Source organism: Camellia sinensis, chromosome 14 (genome assembly GCF_055761805.1).
Source record: "Camellia sinensis isolate YWXY chromosome 14, ASM5576180v1, whole genome shotgun sequence".
Taxonomy (NCBI): domain Eukaryota; kingdom Viridiplantae; phylum Streptophyta; class Magnoliopsida; order Ericales; family Theaceae; genus Camellia; species Camellia sinensis.
In genome coordinates this window covers 91,837,258-91,857,719 of record NC_138974.1, presented here as the reverse complement: position 1 = coordinate 91,857,719, position 20,462 = coordinate 91,837,258, and the positions used below count along the sequence as shown (strand labels likewise).

Below are 20,462 nucleotides of genomic sequence, written 5' to 3'. Positions count from 1 at the left end.
AGCTCTAGACCACAAAAGGGGCTGGCCGACCACAAAAAGGGGACGACCGGCCACCCGTAGCATTTCGGGGACAGTTTGGGGTTTTTGGCTCGTGTCTTTATTAAAACAACACAACGCTCCACTTCACACACAGCCATACATCTGAAAATTCTCTCCCTCTCTCTAGGTGTTTTCTCTTTCTAGATTAGTGCTTTATACACGTTTTCCAATGCCCCACGTAAACTTTATTCGCGAAAAACCTTTAGCCCTCTTCACTTTGAACCGATTGTAATTTTTTTTCGTTGATTTTTTTTGGGTTTTCATCACTTTGGGCTTATTTCCATCAAGTGTTTGAAGTGTTTCACACTTTTTCCTGGGTTTTGACTTTTTCTCCCATTTTCTCTCTCATAGGGTTGACTTTTTTAGGTTTTCTATCCTTTTCCTTCATTTTCTTCATTTTCACCTACTTTCCACAAGGCGGGTGATATCCCACATGACAGCACCCCTCTCAAGGTACACGTACTTCCGCCTATCACAGAGGTTGAGGAGACGGCGGTTGACGAGGCCAGCAGGACGGCGGAGGACATTGCCGCTAACTTTGAGGCAGATGAGGTCTTTTCTCCAGGGCCCGAGCCTGAGCTAGTGCAATTGAGGTTGAGGCCATTCGACCCGACCACCTATCACCTACACACACATGTGATGGCCCTCGAAGGCATGCTACTATTCAAGGACTTTGTTGGTGGCGTCCCTGAAGATGTTTTGTTAAGGGAGCAGGCCTCCCACCATTCTCCCGATGCTATTGAGGTAAAACTTTGCTTTCATGCACTTTACATGTTTCATTACTATATTTCATTCTACTACACAACTGATACTTTCACGTTTTACCAATGCGGGGTGATGCTTTCTCTTTGGTGACAGGGAGGGACTAGTTTCATGAGCTCCCGACTCTAGTCTGCGATCTTGTTAATGAGGTGGGTTTCGGCCTCTTCTGGACTTCCACGACTGTTGATGGTCCGCGATCTTGTTGGCTCGGAGCCTTGGTGGAGAGGTGGTGGGACACTACTAACTCCTTTTACTTCTCCTCCACTAGGGAGATGTCGGTGACCCTCTATGATTTTTCGATGATCACTGACTTGAGAGTAGGGTGTGACCCAATCGCTTTTGATATGGACATGGGCCGATGGGAGGCAGCATGGATACATCTGCTCGGGGCATGCCCTCCGTAAAACAAACCGGCTATGGTATGATATAGCTGGTTTTACAACCGTTTCCATAGGAGCCAGCTAGAGACACGGGAGGAGGTGGAGTAGTATACATGGGGGTTCTTGATTTATCTCCTCGGTACCACCTTCTTTGCGAACATGTGGGCTATGCCTGCTGAGCGCCCTTATGACATTACCCTGAGTCCAGTTCTATGACTGGGGTGGTGCTAGCCTAGTCACCCTATACGGCTATATGAGCTCCGATTCTCGCAAGAAGGGGAACAAGGTTAGAGGCTACTGGAGAGCCTGGGAGGTACACACTGTACTTTCTTTTAATTTTTGCTTGTTTATGGTTTTTGCTTTGCATTTTCTGCCTTTATTTCTATTTATACCTATGCTTTCAGCTTTGCACTTTCTGTCTTTTATCACTATTCATACCTATGCTTATGCAATTGACCTCTTCTTACAGCTATGGGTTTACTCCTATTTCCCTGCCCTAGCCCCAGAATCCATAGATAAGATAACACTAGACGTACCCTACTCCCGACTGTACAATGGTAGATGCCGTCGCGGGCGCTACGATGACATGACTTTTTGCTACTACTACTGATATTTTGATACGGTGGTGGCTTGTGAGGTAATTCAAAATCTATATTCACTTCTGCTTTATTTTCGTTACTACTGCTCTGATTGATACTCTAACAACTGACAGCAACTAACAACTGTGAATTCCTCATTTATAGATCAATTGGCAACCCTGGGCGATAATGCCGGCTAGGGTATGGGACCTGTATGCCAAATCTTGGGTTGTATCCCGATATCGGATCCTGCTGGAGGGTCTATTTTGCCAGGTCTGGTTTTTGGGTAAGCAGTTCGCACGCCAGACCTTGGGCCTACCTGCCTCAGTTGTTCTTGCTCCGTCCCCAACATCTATAAGGATAGTTGATAGCCTTCTAGTTGAGGCTATCGTTCAGTATGGAGAGGATGGACGCCAATTTCTTCAGAAGGGTGGGAGATTACGCAACCTTTATTAGGGCTTATCTCATTCCACCACTGACCGGAGTTCTTGCAAGCAATGCTGCAGGTGCTCCTTTGGCTGGAGAGGCTGCTCATGAGGCTGGGGTTGATATTGGAGGGGCCTCTTCTACTGTGCATGTAATCGGTTGGCCAACGATTCCTATCACGATTCCCTGCTGGCGGGCGAGTGGGACGGCCTATCAGATCCCGATAGGGCCACTAGAGGCAGAGCATGGGTATGTCAGGGCTCCAGGCGCATCGCAGGTGTGGACTGTGCTTTATAACTTACATCTCGCATTTTCTCTTTTTTCGATACTAATTGTTCAAATTCACTTGCAGGAGCCTACGAAGTACACGGACGATCTTCTCTAGCTAGTTGCCTCCCTGGTTCACATGGTGCAGAGGAGAGAGACGTTGTATCTAGGTATTCTCCCTTCTTTTCATTCATTCCATTGCTTACCCGTATTGTTGTGCACCACACTGCACTGACATGCCACACTCACACTGATATGTGATACTCACACTGTATACTGACATACATCTTGATATTACCTCACATTGCACTGACACATTGCACTTATGTTGAATTTGTCTTCTGTGTCATTCTCATACTGTACCTGATACTCTGATACCTATTTTTTAGATTCCACCTGCACCGATGGCAACAGCGGCACCAGCAACACTGGTGGCACCTCCTCCAGCGGCGGGGTGGAGAGGTAGACAAGACCCAGCACGCAGTTGGGATGAGCGTCGAGGTTAGAGCAGAGGTAAGGGTGCTCAGGGTTAGAGCAGCGAGTCCCAGATAGAGGAGACCTCCTCATTCTTGGAGCCGATTCTGAGTGGAGATGACGCTGAGATCGGAAGTACTGAGGAGGCTATGAGTAGGCACTCGAAGTCTGAAAGTGAGGACCATGATTTTGGCTCGGGGACACGGAGAAAGGAGGATGTCAAGACCGGCTCTAAGTCAGGGAGCAGATATGGCGATGCCAGCTCTAGTTCAAGTCCCATTCTTCTGCTGACAGTGGTTTCAATGGAAACAGTGCCCCTAAGTCCCCCCCAAGGAAGAGGATCTAGAGCTTGATATGATCGGCATAGATTTTTGTACTCTTTTGCCATTTTCTTTTGTTTTGGTAGCTTAGCACTTGTGTAACTCCAGATAGGTCTTTACTTTGTTTTTTGAAAAACTTGTATTCCCTTTTTTTGGTAAAAACTATGATCGGGGTAAAACCCTGCAGTTTTATGAAAGGGGTTTTGTTTTACATCATGAGCATAACACCACACTTGCAAGACAAAAATGGAACTGAATTTGAAACTGAAAACGCTTGCATTGGAATACTATTCGTAACCGAATATTGAGCCGATGACCGACTAAAATAAAACATACAACTCAATAATTGGAAAACAAAGTAAAAACAACCTAAACACAACTATTTACACTTACTAAAAAACAAATGACTCAAAACAAGATGTCAAAGCACAAAGACCGAAACAAAACCACACAACCTAATTGCTGGGCCAACAAAAGTGGTCGACCGGCCACTAAAGGGGACAGCCAGCCAAGAGAGGTGGCTGGCTGGCCGGCCAGGTGTTGTGCCTAGACAGCTGGCATTCACTTACACAACCTTATCCTCCATAAAAGATCTTACTCCACTGCTTCTTCGATGGAACCTCATTTTTACTGTTGTTTCTTCTAAAAATGGAGATATTTCTTGCTGAGAGACTCAAGGATTGGATAGCAACTTTGGACAGCACGGAAAAAATAAATTTATGAGGTTTTGGCATAAACATGCTTTTTTCGTTGAGCCATACTTTACTTTGTTTCCGTTTCTCCATGATGTGGTCCGATGTTGAGACTCGGTTACGCATGTATTTTGCTTCGGAGCACAAGAAACGTGTCCGACTCTTGAAGAGTTTCAAGCATTGACAGAATCCTGACGTGATGAGGAGATCATTTCACAGACTCATTAGGGCCATGGACGGGCATTGGAACGGATGTGTCGGCTCACTTTGCACGAAGCTCGATCTTTGGCTCATGACGGGAAGCTAGATATACCCAGCTTGATTCATCGATTTTGTTTTGGGGCATAGTGCGAAGGAGTGCAATACGTTGCTGTCACAACCAGAGACTGGAACTGGTAAAACTATGCATTATGAGCCACGGCTGCGTGCGGATGTTCAAAAGACCAGACCTCGTCCTACGTCTCCTGTTGCGAGTCGTAGCCATAGTAGGAGTAAGAATGGTGCTGCCAAGGTGTCGATGCGGGCGCCAGAGATCCGCCGAGAGGAGGGACCAGGTGTGGTTGTGTCATATCCTAGTTTTGAAGGAGCCCCTCATTTGGGAAAGGATGGTCAGTCCGCGTATAAGTCAGAGAAGATTTTGGCGATGATGGGGCCGTCGGGGATTTATTGCCTTCCCAAGAGAAGGGTGAGCGGGAACGATTATTGAAACATGGGGTTTTGAAATATGGGCCTAAGCAATCTGGGCTAGCGGTGGTGGAGTTGAATTCTCCTGAAAAGAAGCCCAATCAGGATGGCGTGTTACTTCATTGTGCAACCCATAAGGCTTACTCTATGGGGCCCATATTTCTTTTGACTAAGGGGCACACAGTGAGTTTGGACTCATCTGTGTCGGCTAAATGTTTAGGCCCATCTTTACTCTCTCATTCGATGGATATAGATAAAGGGTTAGTGCTGTCAAATCCAGATTTGGTGATCAGAGAGGAGCCTCTTGTCTCCTTAGCCCCAGCTGGTAGGGTGGGGAAGAAATGGAAGAAAATAGCTCGTAATCAAAAGGGGACTACAGGGTCTAGTGGGTGTGAAACGGAGTTTCATTGGTGAGGAGGTGAGTGCAGATGAAGGATTTTCAAAAGAGAAACGGACTCGGCTTGATGCTATTATGGTCGGTTCTAAGTCAACGGCAGTGGCTGTGCCCCAGCCCCAGCCCCGCCGACAGCCATGAAAACTATCTGTTGGAACTGCCGTGGGCTTGGGAACCCACGGATAATTCATTTTTTTCAATTTTTGTTAAAGAAGGAAGTGCCTGATCTGGTTTTCCTGGTGGAAACCAAACTTGATGCTAGAGCTATGGAGAGGATTCACTGTAAACTTGGTATGCAGGGGTGTTTTACGGTTGATTGAATGGGGCTCTCGGGTGGTTTAGCATTATCATAGGTTGGTGAGGTTCGACTACAGATCAAAAGCTACTCAAAGGGCCATGTTGATTCCATAATCCTCTCTGAGTTTGGAGCCGCGTCCTGGCGCTTTACTGGGTTCTATGGAAATCCGATCACTTCGTTGAGGGGTGATTCTTGGAAACTGTTGAGACGGCTTCAAGATCAGATGAATTTGCCGTGGGTGTGTGCTGGAGATTTTAACGAAATTTTGTATGCTCATGAAAAGTCTGGGATGGCGGCGAGAAGTCAAAGGCAGATGGATAGGTTCTGGCAAGTTCTATCTGATTGTGACTTAGCTGATCTGGGTTTTGAAGGGACAGCTTTTACGTGGTGTAATGGTCGGACGGGCGGAGACCTGGTCCGAGAAAGATTGGATAGAAGTGTGGCTAATGGGAGGTGGATTACTTCTTTTCCGCTGGCTAGGGTCTACCATTTGGAAGGTACATCATCTGACCATCTCCCTATCTTGTTAGATCTGGAAGAGGTTAAAGCTCAGGTGGCTTAAAGGCCGAAATGTCAGAAGTTGTATCGCTTTGAAGCAATATGGTTGTGAGAGGCTGATTATAAAGAAATAATTACAAGGCAATGGAATCAGGACAGTAATCTCTCTAGGGTTGAGTTGGTGTTAGGTAAAATGAAGGAGGTGGCTTCTCAGTTGCAAACTTGGAATTGGCGGGTTCTAGGTAATGTGCAACGCAAGTTGCAACTGCAATTGGCCGCTATTCAACGATTACAAGCCCTGTCTGTTCTTAGTGATGCTGACATGAAGGAGTTGCGTGAAGTCCAGTTAGAGGTGGATGATCTTCTTGAAAAATAATCGGTGATGTGGGCCCAACGGGCTCGTGCGAATTGGCTGAAGGATGGGGATAGAAACACTGCCTTTTTCCATACGAAAGCATCCCAACGACAAAAGAATAAGGCAATATCAGGTCTGGAAAATGGGAGGGGTGAGTGGTGCTCGAAGCCAACTGATTTTGAGGAGATTGTGATATGTTATTTTAAAGACTTGTTTACCACCCAAACTCCTAGTCATATGGACGATGTAGTTGACTGTATCACTCTATCTATAACCGAAGGGATGACTTAGAGGTTGAACAGGCTTTTTGTGGCAGAAGAGGTTCGTATAGCTTTGTTCCAAATGCACCCCACAAAGGCCCCTAGGCCTGATGGTACTCCAACTCTCTTTTTCCAAAAATTCTGGGACTTGGTCAGCGTAGACGTGTATAGGGCTGTTTTGGGAATCCTGAACGACGGGCGAGATGTTTCTTTGATTAATGATAGATATAGTGTTCTCATCCCAAAATTGAAGAACCCACAATTGCTGAGTCAATTTCGTCCAATTAGCCTGTGCAATATCGTGCATAAACTAGTTTCGAAGGTAGTGGCTAATAGGTTTGAGGAGGTGTTAGGTACGGTAGTGTCCATAAATCAAAGTGCTTTTGTCCCAGGACGGGCTATTACAGATAATGTATTGACGGCTTTCGAAGTATTCCACTACCTTAAGAATAAAAGATTGGCCAAAGCTGGGTATTTTGCGTTAAAGCTTGATATGAGTAAGGCCTACGACCGAGTGGAGTGGAGCTTTTTGGAGGTGGTGATGGTTAAGATGGGCTTTCCATTAAAGTTTGTTGGTTTGGTGATGCACTGTGTATCGAGTGTCTCTTATTCAGTGCTCCTGAATGGTAAGCGAACACACCGTTTTAGACCTTCTTGGGGCCTTCGGCAGGGTGATCCTATCTCCCCTTATCTCTTCTTGCTATGTGTAGAGGCTTTATCGGTTCTGATACGGTGAGCTGAAGTAGAGGGACGATTTTCTGGCATATCAATTAGTCGAGGGGGACCTCAAATCTCCCATCTTTTTTTCGCCGATGATAGTTTGTTATTTGCTAAGGCGACTGACCATTCATTGAATACCGTTGATGCTATGCTGTGGAAATATGAATTGGCCTCAGGGCAAAAAGTAAATTTCGAAAAATCAGGGATATGTTTTAGTCCAAATGTACGGGTGGAGGAGCAGGTACGTCTTTCAGCTGTAGTGGGTGTGGGCCAATTGGTGACTGACGGGAAATACTTGAGGATGCCGTTTGTTGTGGGTCGGTCTAAAAAGGCAGTGTTTGGTTATATAAAAGAACGAGTGTGGCTGCGTCTCAATGGCTGGAAGGAAAAATCTTTGTCGACAGCGGGAAGAGAAATTCTTATTAAGGCAGTCGCTCAAGCTATCCCAACATACATCATGTCCTGTTTTGAATTTCCGAATGGGCTGTGTCGTGAGATTAATGGTATGGTAGCGAGATTCTAATGGGGTCAACGTGAGGAAAGGTGCAAGATTTACTGGTGCAGTTGGCAAACTCTTTGTAAGGTGAAGCCTGAAGGCGAGATGGGTTTTCGATCTCTAGTGGCTTTCAATAAGGCTTTGCTGGCTAAGCCATCTTGGCGACTTCTACAATTCTCGAATAATTTGATGGCCCAAGTTAGGAAAGCTAAATATTATCCACAATGCTCGATTCTTGATGCACCTCCGTTGGCAAGTCCATTCTTTTCGTGGATGAGTATTTGGAATGCACGAATCTTTTTGCTGGAACGTTTACGGTGGAGAGTGGGGAATGGGTCTCAAATCCGGACTTAGAAGGACAAATGGGTTCCGCGGCCTTTTTCTTTCAAAATCTGCTCCCCCTTTCTTACCTGGGTGTCGATGCTAAGGTGAGTGCCCTGATTGATCATGATCTGGGGAACTACGATGAGGTAGTGCTTGGCGTTTGCTTCCCACCCTTTGAGGTTGAGATTATTAAATCGATACCTGTTTGCCCATACTTGGCGGAGGACACATTGGTGTGGCATGACACAAAACAGGGGCAGTTCTGGTTTAGATCGGCTTATCATCTTGACATGGGTATTCACAGCAGGACAAAGCATGCTTCATCGTCGAATGGTTGCAGGGAAAGGGCTGGTTTTTGGAAGAATTTCTGGAACATGCGGCTTCTTGGTAAGATAAAAGTTTTCGGCTGGAAAATGCGTTTGGAAATTTTGCCAATGCGATCTAAGTTACGGGCCCGAAAAGTGTTAACTAATGATGATTGTGGTCTCTGTCATCAAGCTCCTGAATCAATTCATCACTGTTTTTTGGATTACCTTTTTGCAAAAAAGGTGTGGGCATGTAATAGCCATGCTTTGGTTGCTCATCGACAATGGGGTGGGACTTTGTTTGACTGGATTATAGAGGTTATTTCACCTTTTGATTTAGCGAATGGGGAGTTCTTTTAGGTGATGTGCTGGTGCATCTGGACACATCGCAACCAAGTGGTGTTCAACAATAAGTCCCAATCTGAGGTTGAGCTTGCTTGGTATGCATATGAATTTCACCAAGAAGTTTGTGCCGTCCAGTGTCGCATCCGGGTGTCGCAGTATGTTCACATGCGAATTCATTGGATTCCTCTAGAGGCAGGGTTGTTTAAAGCTAATTTTAATGGGGCTTGCTTTTTAGTCGAAGGCTTGATTGGTGTTGGGGTTGTGGTTCGGAACCATAAGGGTGCAGTCATTGCTGCCATGTCAGCTAAAAGGGCATCGGCGATGGATGTGGATTGTATTGAGGCCTTGGTAGCACTTGCAGCTATTCACTTTGCATTGGATCTAGGGTTGCACCACATAATTATTGAAGGTGACTCGCTAGTGAAAGTTCGCGCCTTTCACTCCTCCTTGCAGTCTTTGGCTTTGTTTGGGCATTTTGTGGAGCAAGCCAAATCTCTACTGGCCAGATTCCACTTCTAGGATGTTAAGCATGTGAAATGGAAAGGGAATTCGGTAGCCCATTGTCTAGCTCAGATGGCGATTGCTATGGAGGACAGTACGGTATGGTCCAGATGATCCCGATGTTGTTCGCTCTGCTTGTTGCCGATCAGCCAAGTACGAAGGTCTTGAGGGGGGTATTCAGTTTGTTGACTAACCCGTCTTCTACCTCTTAGTCCTTCTCCGGCGTGACCCACGGGTGTGACTGCTCACCGCCTCACTCTGTACCGGGATAGGCTAGCTTTGTTGCCCAGACTCATTTCTGGGGTACTTCTTCACTGGTGGCTCTTTGGATGAGCTCCTTCATCGCAAACGAGAGGGCTCTGCTTCAGTCTTCTTTTCCATTGGATCACCCAGTACCCTCTTAAGTTGGGCTTTCAGCCCCTGTATCTCCATCCCCATGGAGTCTATGATTCGATCTCTATAATCCTTTTCCAGAAGAAAGTGATGAGAAGAACCTCCAGCAAAGGGTAATCGATGCTCGACGGATTCAGGAGTCTGGTTATTGTTTCCAGTTTGCTCTTCCAAAATTGTTGGGAGTGCCAAGCCTTTTTCCTTCGTCTTCTCGGTCTGTGGAGTATGTGTCGAAGGCGGAATGTCCTTAATCCCCATCGTCGGAACTAAGTGCAGAGCTTAGAGATGAAGTGTTCCACGCTCACCGCACCAATTATGCGTACCGGATTCCGCACTAGATGAAAGTGGATCAGGGCTCCGTACTCAGTTAGACTATCCAAGGACTGAGGTTCCTGCCCCAAGAAGCACCGTGAGAGCTGCCCTGCCGGGGTTGGCCGGATAACCCCTCCGGTGAGGGAATTAGTGATCAGAGCATAAGTGTATATAGAGTTAAGTTTATATCTAGATGTGATTTTTCTTGGAATAGTTCAGTTACCTTTAATGTGAAGTTCATATAGTATATATAGGGTTCTTTGCTTGCCTCTCAAGATGGTTTCATGGAGCTTGGATGTTGCCAAGTGTCCTTTTTGCATTGCTCAAGGTGGGGGACCACCTGGTAGTTATCATTGAATGCATATACTCATTGTAGTTATGCTGATAACAAACCACATTCCTCTAGTTCAACAACTTCCGTGATCCTAGGTGTGGGGGACCAGCTGAGGTGACAGCTTGCACATGCACATGCTCACTACTTCCACGTTTCTCTGTGAGGTTCCTTCTGCTCGGTACTTTAGTACCTCAGTTCGGCCTTAAACCAGATTTCTGTTGGGATAAGCCGGTCCATTCGGACATCTTTGTGTGGGCTCGGCTCACTTTCTGTTCGGCCCATAGATTCAATCTCGTAGCTCGGCCCAACCTAGCACCACGGCTAGACTGGCCTTTCCCCTGCGGGTTGGGCCCAAGTGCTTGAGAACTTGGGTTGACTGCTGATCATGAAGTTGGGCTCAATTGGCTTGCCCGTATACTCACTTAACCCACTCGGGTTTGGGCTTCAGTAGATTGGACCGGCCCAAGACTTGGACCCGACCTATTTCACATTCAGCCCCTTCAGTTAATAAATAGCATGACCAATTTTGTGATGATTTTTTGTGTCTATATTTGCAGCGATACAGTTTACGGCTTAGCAGCAAGACCAGCATTGATCTTTTGAATGGTACCAACGTCAGTCTTAAAAGACTTCGCAAGAACAACATCATCAATAACTGTAGCAAACAAAGTCACCGGAGCAGACACAGTTCCGGCATTTGCACTTCCGAAAGCAGAGATAGCCGTGGCTTGTTTACTGGAATCGGCATTGTATTGGTAGTGCACCAATCCCTTTGGAAACACAAACATGTCCCCAAGCTGAAGCGTCTGAGTGTAGAGTTTGTTGGCAGTGCCTACAAATCCAACCTCCATACAACCTTCCATTACGAAAAGAAGCTCTGCCGAGCGCGGGTGGGTGTGTGGCGGGTTAACGTCACCAACAGGGAATTGGAGGACTGCCATCGACACGCTCTGGCCGTTGAGAGCCGGGAACTCGGCCATGGTGGCTTTTGTGACCTTGAAGTTTGGTGGGTTTGTTGAGTTAGCAGCAAGTCCACGCATTCCCGTGAATGTGAAGAAGTTTCCATCAATTGGGGTGGTAGAGTTCGCAGGGACTATTAAGTCTGTTAAGATATCTGGATCGCCTGCTTGGGCAATATAGGAAGTAAAAAGGGGAGAAAGAAGGAAAAACAGAGCTTGTTCAAACAAGGTTTAGGAGGCCATTGGTTTAGATGGTAAATTAGTATTAAAATGGGATTGTGTTTTTGGGGGATGATTAGAATTGGGTTAGAGGATGATGAATTTATATGGAATGATAATGGTAAATGAGACAATTGGGGGATGAAGAGGTTCGGCAGGGGCTTGATGTTCACAATGATTGACCACTTCAAAATTTCTCCGTTGGGATTATTAATGCATAGAGACTCAAAGCAGTTAGGAAGAAGAGCTTACTTGGATGATATCGATGGTGGTCAAAAGAAGCTTAGAATATGCTTTGAGGGAGAGAGTTAATCAGTTAATATAAGAGTTGTTTTTGAGTTATCCGGAAACTCTAGAAACTGATGAATAGAAGTATATAATATACCCGGCAATGCATCCCAAATAAAACAAGGAAAAATCTAATCACAAATCAGTACTGTAAGAACATATTGGGTTTCCCCGCATTTGAATAGTATTTCTCTAATTCTTCATTTCTTGTAGTTGTAAAATTGACAAGATCAAACAATTGCAATTAGGACAATGTTATTGTAATTTTCATATATTTGGAGCCCCGACCAACATGGGAGAAAATATGCAGGGAAAAACTTTCATATCATTAACATTGTCGCGTGGATTTCACCAGTATTGGACCTTCAAAAAACAAAAATTTAAGTGCATCTAATAAAAAATTTTTTTTTTTGGTATTTATTTAATTCATTTTAGATTTTTCATAAATATCTTACTTTTTAAATACATTTAGACTAATATCCAAAAAATAAAAATAAAAATAAAAATTGACAAGAATATAAATAAAATATTCACTAAAGATGACAAAATACGAAAAATAATAAAACTCAAAAACCAAATACAATTATTTTTAATTTTGATAACCGGGTGTCTGGGTGAGTTCATGCACACTTCAATTATTCTTGAGACTTTGAAATTATGGACCGGGCAAACTTCATCTTTTGAGATGATTCGAACTTAAAATTTTACATTTTTTCATTAAGTTTTTACTGTTCAATCGACCCCTAAAGTTAGTGCAAGTAGTATAGTAGCAACAGACTGATGCTATGGAGCATCGCAAAACTTCCCAAATTTTCAACCAGCGTGGCTTATTTATTTTTGTCTTGCAAAGGAGTTTTCCTATTAGATTTTTTATTTTTTTTATTTTTTATTTTTTATTTTTTATCAGCAAAAGAGAGAATTTTATTGATGAAAGAAGCAAATAACAAGCATAGCTTACATCACTGAAGGAGGGAAGCTTTCTCTTTTGCTGAAAGAAGCAAATAACAAGCATAACCTATTTTCTGTTTTCAATTGGTATTGTCAACTTATTTTATGTTTTCGATTAGTATTGTCATAATAATACTCAAAAATATACAATACGAAAAAATTTGGAAAAATTTCGCCCCCCCAAAAAAAATAAAAAACTTCACGAGAAAAACTCTTCAACCTAATTTTAAAAATAAAAAGAAAAAGAAAATTTATCAAAAGGCCAAAAAAAATGTTCAATGTCCCAAACTTTTAGTGACAATTTAATATTCATATGTGAGATAAATAAATTTTGAATATGACCCATAAAAAGATAAATAAAATTTGAATAATAGATTTCAAACGACAATGCTACGTAGCTCAAATTTTGTTGCTCAAAAGTGGCTCAAATGGCCAAAACGACGTCGTTTTGAGTACAGAACAACATAAAAATGGCCAAAACGACGTCGTTTTGGCCATTTGAGCCACTTTTGAGCCACAAAATTTGAGTTACGAGACATTTTCCGATTTCAAAATAGTGGTCGAGAGAATTGATTAGTTAATCTTATATGGTAGACTTAAGAACCTATAATATAAGTCCCTTATATACTTTTGTATACATCAATAAATTCTAAAATGTTTATCTTGCCCAAACACATTTAAAGAATATTTATAAGTGAGAAAAATGAACAAAACTTCTGAGTAAATAAGTTTGGTCAACATGACGTGCATACAAGTCATTTTAGAGTGGTGTATTGTGTGGTTGAGATTTAATGACAAGTCACATCAATTTTTCAGCATTAAATCTCAATCGCATAATACACCACTTTAAGAAACTTTAAAAAAAAAACACTCTAGAGGATCCTTGGTGAGTTATTATGCCAAACGATTTTTTCACCAAAAATACTTTAGACCACTAATTAGTGGTGGCTCTAATGATGTGGCAGTGGGTCCCACCCACTGCCACATGTGTTTTGTGTCTTGTTTTCTTTTTTTTTCTTTATTTTTTCAATTGTCACCTCACTAGTGGTGGTATTAGTGATGATAAATTAGTGGTCTATAGCATTGCTCTTTTTTCACATAAGTCACGAAGCTAAAAGTATGTCCACCCAAACTTTTAAATTTGTGGATTTACATGTAGGTTCTATTAGATGAATTTATTATTTAATAGGTTCTATGATAATTATGGATATTTTTCACTAAATACTATTAAAAAACGTCACTAATTGTTAATTTTTAACCACAGTTTGAAATTTTTATCACAAAAAAAGTCAATAATTATAAGTTTTAACGGTAGTTTTGAAAAATTCGTCATAAAAAAGTGTTATTAATTTTTAACTTTTAGCGATAGTTTGAAAAATTCATCACAAAAAGCGTCACTAATTGTAAGTTTTAGCGACAATTTATAAAAATTGTGATAAAAAAATCACTAATTGTTAATTTTTAACGACATACGCAAAAAATTATCACAAAAAGTCAATTTTACAAACGATTTTACTGGAACTTATTTTTAATAAGACGTAATTGGAATTAACTCCAACCAGGACCTATTGCTGCTAGTTTATCCTTTAAAATTTTGGTTTATCAATTTTTTTAAAAGTTTAAGTGGCAAATTGGAATTAACTCCAACCAGGACCTATTGCTGCTAGTTTATCCTTTAAAATTTTGGTTTGTCAATTTTTTTAAAAGTTTAAGTGGCAAATTGGCATACGTCAATTTGACATTTCTTACAAAAAAGATTTTCACTGGATATACTAAATTTATTATTCTATTATTTTTTATATTAATAATTTCTAAACATTTTATTTTACTAATTTAAATTTTTTAAAAAAAAATATGTTTAATCCCATTTAAATAGTGTTTTATTTCTAAAAAAGTGCTACAATTATAAAATATTTTTTTAAACAAAATTCAAAATTTTATTCATTTGCTATTTAAACACTTTTTTTTATTGGGTGAAAAAGTAAAACTAAAGCACAACACATTTTACCCAAAAATATATATAAAAAAAAAAAAGGACAATACCTCAAAATTCAAAATTCACATGACTGGATTGGTTTTGATTTTTTGCCGTTGAAATTCAAAATTCTATTTTACCGTTCCACTTCATTGTGTAAAGACAAAAACAAAGCAAAAAAAAAAAAGAAGAAGAAAAAAGACATCAACTACATGTCAAAGTCGCATCAAATACTCAAAATCTCTAAAATTATATCACATCATCTGTTAGTATATTAGTTGATATGTTAATTGATACATATAGTATTATTCTTTTAAATATAGAGTGAATGAAAGACATAATAGGTCATTTATTACTGTTGTTGGTATACGATGTAGGATTTGACCCACAGGATAAAATTGTTCTACATCGATAGAAAATATAGTGCTCTTTAGTATTTTTCATTTAGCATAATAATATAGAACATTTGAAATAGAATCACATATCAGTAACATATCTTCCTTGGTTTGTTACATCGATTACAGATCAAATTAGATGGAACAATTGCCAACTTAAAACAGAACCAAAAAGAATAATAATAACAATAACAATAATTGTATGAGAACAGTTGCAATGGTAAGTGACTATTCTTAATTGATTCTGTAATTGACTTCTCATATAACTTAAGCCATAGCGCCAAGACCTGCCTTAAGCTTTTGAATGGTAGCAACATCAGTCTTAAAAGACTTGGCTAGAATTCCATCATCAATTCCGGTAGCGAACAAAGTTACTGGAGTAGACACAGTACCTGCATTTGCACTTCCGAATGCAGAGATAGCAGTGGCTTCGTTAGTGGCATCGGCATTGTATTGGTAGTGTACTAATCCTTTTGGAAACACAAACATGTCTCCAACCTGAAGCGTCTGAGTGTAAAGTTTGTTAGTTGTGTCAACAAAACCAACTTCCATACTACCTTCCACTACGAAAAGAAGCTCCGCTGAGCGGGGATGCGTGTGCGGTGGGTTAACACTGCCAGCAGGGAACTGAAGAACTGCCATTGACACGCTCTGGCCATTCAAAGCTGCGAACTCGGCCATGGTGGCTTTTGTGACCTTGAAGGTTGATGGGTTTGTCGAGTTAGCGGGAAGTCCACGCATTCCGGTGAAGGTGAAGAAGTTTCCATCAATTGGGATGTTGGATGTTAAAGGGACTATGAAGTCTGATAAGATATCTGGGTCACCGGCTTGGACAATATAAGAAGTGGCAATGACAAAGATAAGGAAAAACAGAACATGTTTGAACAAGGTTGAGGAGGCCATTGATTGCAATAAGTGTAGTTTATGAAAATGAGATTGTTTTTTAGGAGGATGATTAGATTTAGTTTGAGGATGATCAATTTATAAGGAATGATCCCAAATGAGACAAGTTGGTGATGAAGAGGTCCGGCATGGGTTTGATGTTCACAATGATTGACCACTTCAAAAGTTCCCCATAGGAATTCATGAGAGCTCAAAATAGAGTTAGCAAGAAGAGACCCTTGATATTATCGATGGTGGTCAAAGATGCTTAGAAAATGATTAAAAGAGTTCTCAATTAATAGAACAGTGGATTCACGGAGGTTTCCACATTTGCAATATAATTAAAATAAAAAATAAAAAAAAAGCTTGTCTTTTGATTAATCACTTTGTTCAAACTTATTAGGCAGGGAAACCAGCATTTAGATATGGGGGGCCAAACTATGAAAATTAGATTTTCATCAACTATGGGGTCCTCTTGAGTTAATTTAAGGTTTAAAATCATAAATTTAAATGGGACTTTTATATTTCTAATTTAAAATTTATTTATCTTTCTTTTTGAATGAAGGGTGTTAGGGCTCTCAAGCCATACACATTTCCATTTCTGATTTTAGATATGACTCCTCCAAATGGGATAATTATTCAGTAATCTTGGAGCATCATGTGATATTATCTATGTAGTGTTCCAAACTAATCACGAAGTGAAAAATTTTATAGGTGAAACATTTTGGTTCACATTTAAATAGTTAAGAGACAAATGTTGACTTACTAGTGTCTTGAAATTTCTTTTTGATCAAAAATACAAAATTACCCTATGATATTTCGATAGTATCTAATAATTTTTCTAACAAATGCTATATTTGGACTAAATTTTACCATATCCAACCGATCATTACTATTTAAGATCAAAAAATTAGATATATTTTTGAAGTTCAGTGATGTGACGATCAATTAAGATATTAAAAGTAACACTCTCTCTTATATATTCTCTAGTTATTAAGCATTTATATCACTTACACATCATTAAACCTAAAAACTAAACTTATATATCATTTCCCTATCCAATGTGTCCATTGTTCCACTTAAAATTGACGCGCGGCAATAGTACATCTTGCATAATTAAATCAATAAATAACAATGAACCCACAATTGCAACAACAGAAGTTGCCACATTTGACCATTTCAACATTCTTCACTTTCTTGTAAAACACAAATAATAACAAAATCAAACAACAGCAATTACGAGGTTGGCTTGTGGTTTCCAATTTTTCTTGTCATCCACCTAGGCCTGCAAAACAAATCAACCCAAACCCTTATAAATATCTCACGCCTAACCCATAATCCCAAGCACGACAATCAAGCACACCTCTCTACTATCATAACAACACTACACACACTTTTAAACCTAATTAACATGGCATCAAGAGCTATTCTCCTCTTTGTACCCTCATTTGCCATTGTAACCCAATGGCAATGTCTGGAGATCCAGACATACTTTCAGACTTCATAGCTCCACCAAATGTAACCAACATTACTGGAACCTTCTTTACATTCACAGGAATGAGAGCACTCGTTGGAATACCCCTACCCACGACTTTTAAAGTTTCAAAAGCCAGCACGGCTGAGCCACCTGCTCTCAACGATCAGAGCGTCTCTTGCGCTGTGCTTCGGTTCCCATTGGGCACGGTCAACCCTCCTCACACTCACCCTCGCTCCGCTGTATTAGTCTAGGAAAATAATAAAAGTAAATAATTATCATGAATAATATAATAACAATGACAATAAACAATATGCATACATATAGACAAAATCAAGAGTAGTGAAACATACTGTGAGACTTTGGGAGTTGCATTGTCGCTGTCCTAAAATTATTTTTCCTCTACTCGTGAAAGTACAACCGAAGTGAAGTAGTTCCAAGATTAAACCCATGTTGCTTACAGTATCCCTCATCTAGTATTCACAACTACTAAGAGGCTTGAACTAAGCCACGAACCAAACTTGCCCATAATAATATAATATAAACATAAAATATAAAATTAAAAAAACTTTCTCTAGAACCTCTCATCATTTTGAAAAATCTTAAAAAAAATCCCGAGATGATGATTTGCAATTACGATTCAATTTTAGCAATGAATAACAATCACCAATCAAACACAAGTAGATCTAATTCAATTAACGAGAATTGCATTATACTACAAAACAAACATCGACAATCAACACAACGATATATAACGTGAAAAAATCTACAATTGGAGTTGTCAGGACCCTAACCCACCCCAAGAAGTTAGGGTGATGATCGGCCAGTAATAATAGATTGCCTGTAATGACCCCAAAATACATAGCATGATTATATTTATTCAATTATATGTCAATTATTAATGTGATAAATGCTATGTGATTAATTTGAGTATATCTTTCTGATTTCAAAATTGTCTGTTGTAATTTCTGCTCTGAATATGAAATTGAACGCCTCAATGGCGTCAGAAACCAAAATTGAGTACATGAATTGACTAATTGGAATTTTTAGAACCTTACGGCAAGTTTGATTAAAAATTGATTTAGATTGATTAATTAAATTGTGGTTAATTAGTTTAATGTTTCAATTATTGCATTAAGTCACTCTAACTATAAATATGAGCCTTATGCTCATTTGAGCTCAATTCTCTTCATTCTTGAGTGCAAAACTCTGAGATTACACTTTTAGAGAGAGAGAGAGAGTGAGCTCTCATCTAGAGAGAGAAAGTGTAGAGATTGAAGGAGAATTTCAAGATATAGCTTGAATTGATAAACATTGTACTAGAATTAGTGTGTTTGAAAGCTCTAGGTACAAGTTTACCTCTCAATTCTTGAAGATAATATGTTTTAGAGTTGTCTTCATGGATTATATGTAAGCTTTTGCATGTATTTTGTTAATCAAAGTCAAGAGATGAAGAACCTTTACATGCATGCAAGTATATGTTGCATTTGAATTCTATCATCCATGTTGAAATTATGAATTATATTGTACTTGTATGTTTCATCCATCATGTGTTAACTCTGAAATTCATGTTTTGGAAAAAGGACTTTGTACATACATGATGCTTTTGAGCTCAAGTTTGTCAAACTCATGAGTTTTGAGAAAAGAACTTGGAGAAACTTACATGAATGAGTTTTTGGGTTCAATTTTGGTGGATTTAAAGTGATTTTGAGCAAATGGTTTTGGAGGGGTCATGTATACATGTTTTCCAAAGTAACTTTGTGTTTTTGAACAAGCCATACATGACCTAAGGCCTTGAAATTGCATTTGTGGAGCTCAAACTTTGTTCTGGAAAACCCAGAAAATCTGCAAACCGCTCGAGCTACCAACTGTGCACTTGAGCGAACTTGATGAGCTCCTAGTACTTTTGCAGTCTTCATAGATGGCTCGAGCGACCAAGTGTGCGCTTCAGCAAACCCTCTGCATATTGTTGGACCGCTTAAGCAACCAAGTGTTAGCTTGAGAACAGATCAAACCCATCTAGTACTTTTGCAGACCTCTATGACCGCTTGAGCGACCAATAGTTGGCTCATGCGAAGACCCCTATTGTAGCATATTTTGACAAGTCCTTCTGTGTTCATATCTTCATTCTCATCTTCTCTGGAGCATTTCTAGGCATGATTTGTGACTCTATAAGGAACTAATAAGTGAGAACCAACATAACTGATTGAATTAGAAATACAAGATGAATTATTTGATTCGAACAATGTGTTCCAATGTATGTAGATGTGAAATGTGTAGGTTTGAACGTTGTGGAAGAACATCAACTTACTCGATGTGAGTAATATCATAGTAAATATATTTTCTTATACGTTATTTTCTTAAATGCTTCTATGGTAACTCTTGGAACTTATGATTTCATTTTGTAGTTGATGGACCCAATGTCATTTTGTATTTAATGGACCCAAGGTGGTTTTGTAATGATGGACCCAAAGTCATTTTGTAAGGATGGACCGAAGGTCGTTTTTTATTTGATGAACCTAAGGTTGTTTTGTGTTTAATAGGCCCAAGTCTGTTTAGTAATGATAGACTCAATCTCGTTTTGTAATGATGGACCCAAGGTTGTTTTGTATTTGATGGACCTAAGGTTGTTTTGTATATATTGGACCCGGGGTCGTTTTACTTTGTTTTGATCTATTTGAATCTGATACGAATGAGAAGAGTATTCTAAATTTTTAATTATAAGTATGATTTGTTTATGAACGAACCTCATTTATTAACCTCTTTACTTTGATGTTATTCACTCTGTCATTCACTCACTCCGATACATATATATATGTAGGTGAGCAGTGGGATGTCCAGTACCAGCCCTAGTAAACTTGTGAAAGATACCGAGTTTATGTGAAACTGGTTATGAACGCCTCATGAGCGAGGCTTTTGTTTCTTTTGATTTTTCATTTCTTTTTCGTTGGTCACACATGACCACATCTGTAAATAAAGTTTTGAATATTAATGATCTTGGAGATATGTTATCTTTTCATGCTTGTATGGGTGTGTGAGTTACTACTTATATGAGAAGTTTTTGTTTATGTCATATACGCAGAGCTCATTGGACAAAATTTATTAGTCTGTTTCCGCTTCTGGCCCCGTTATTAATTAAATATTTTTGTTAATTCTATCTTTGAGTCC

At 40.1% G+C, this 20,462-nt stretch overlaps 2 protein-coding genes across 2 annotated transcripts; both read right to left on the bottom strand.

Annotated features, from left to right (window-relative positions):
• Positions 1 to 10,720: 10,720 nt before the first annotated feature.
• LOC145807180 (germin-like protein 9-3) lies at positions 10,721 to 13,107 on the bottom strand. Its single transcript, XM_082905121.1, has 2 exons — positions 13,101 to 13,107; positions 10,721 to 11,328 (listed from the first exon to the last, which is right to left on the bottom strand). The coding sequence occupies exons 1-2, from the start codon at positions 13,105 to 13,107 to the stop codon at positions 10,721 to 10,723; spliced, it is 615 nt and encodes a 204-aa protein (XP_082761247.1).
• Positions 13,108 to 15,205: 2,098 nt separating this feature from the next.
• On the bottom strand, positions 15,206 to 15,988 carry LOC114312725 (germin-like protein 9-3). Its single transcript, XM_028259005.2, has one exon. It carries the CDS (start codon positions 15,839 to 15,841, stop codon positions 15,206 to 15,208), a length of 636 nt encoding a protein of 211 aa, XP_028114806.2. The 5' UTR covers positions 15,842 to 15,988.
• Positions 15,989 to 20,462: the final 4,474 nt, after the last annotated feature.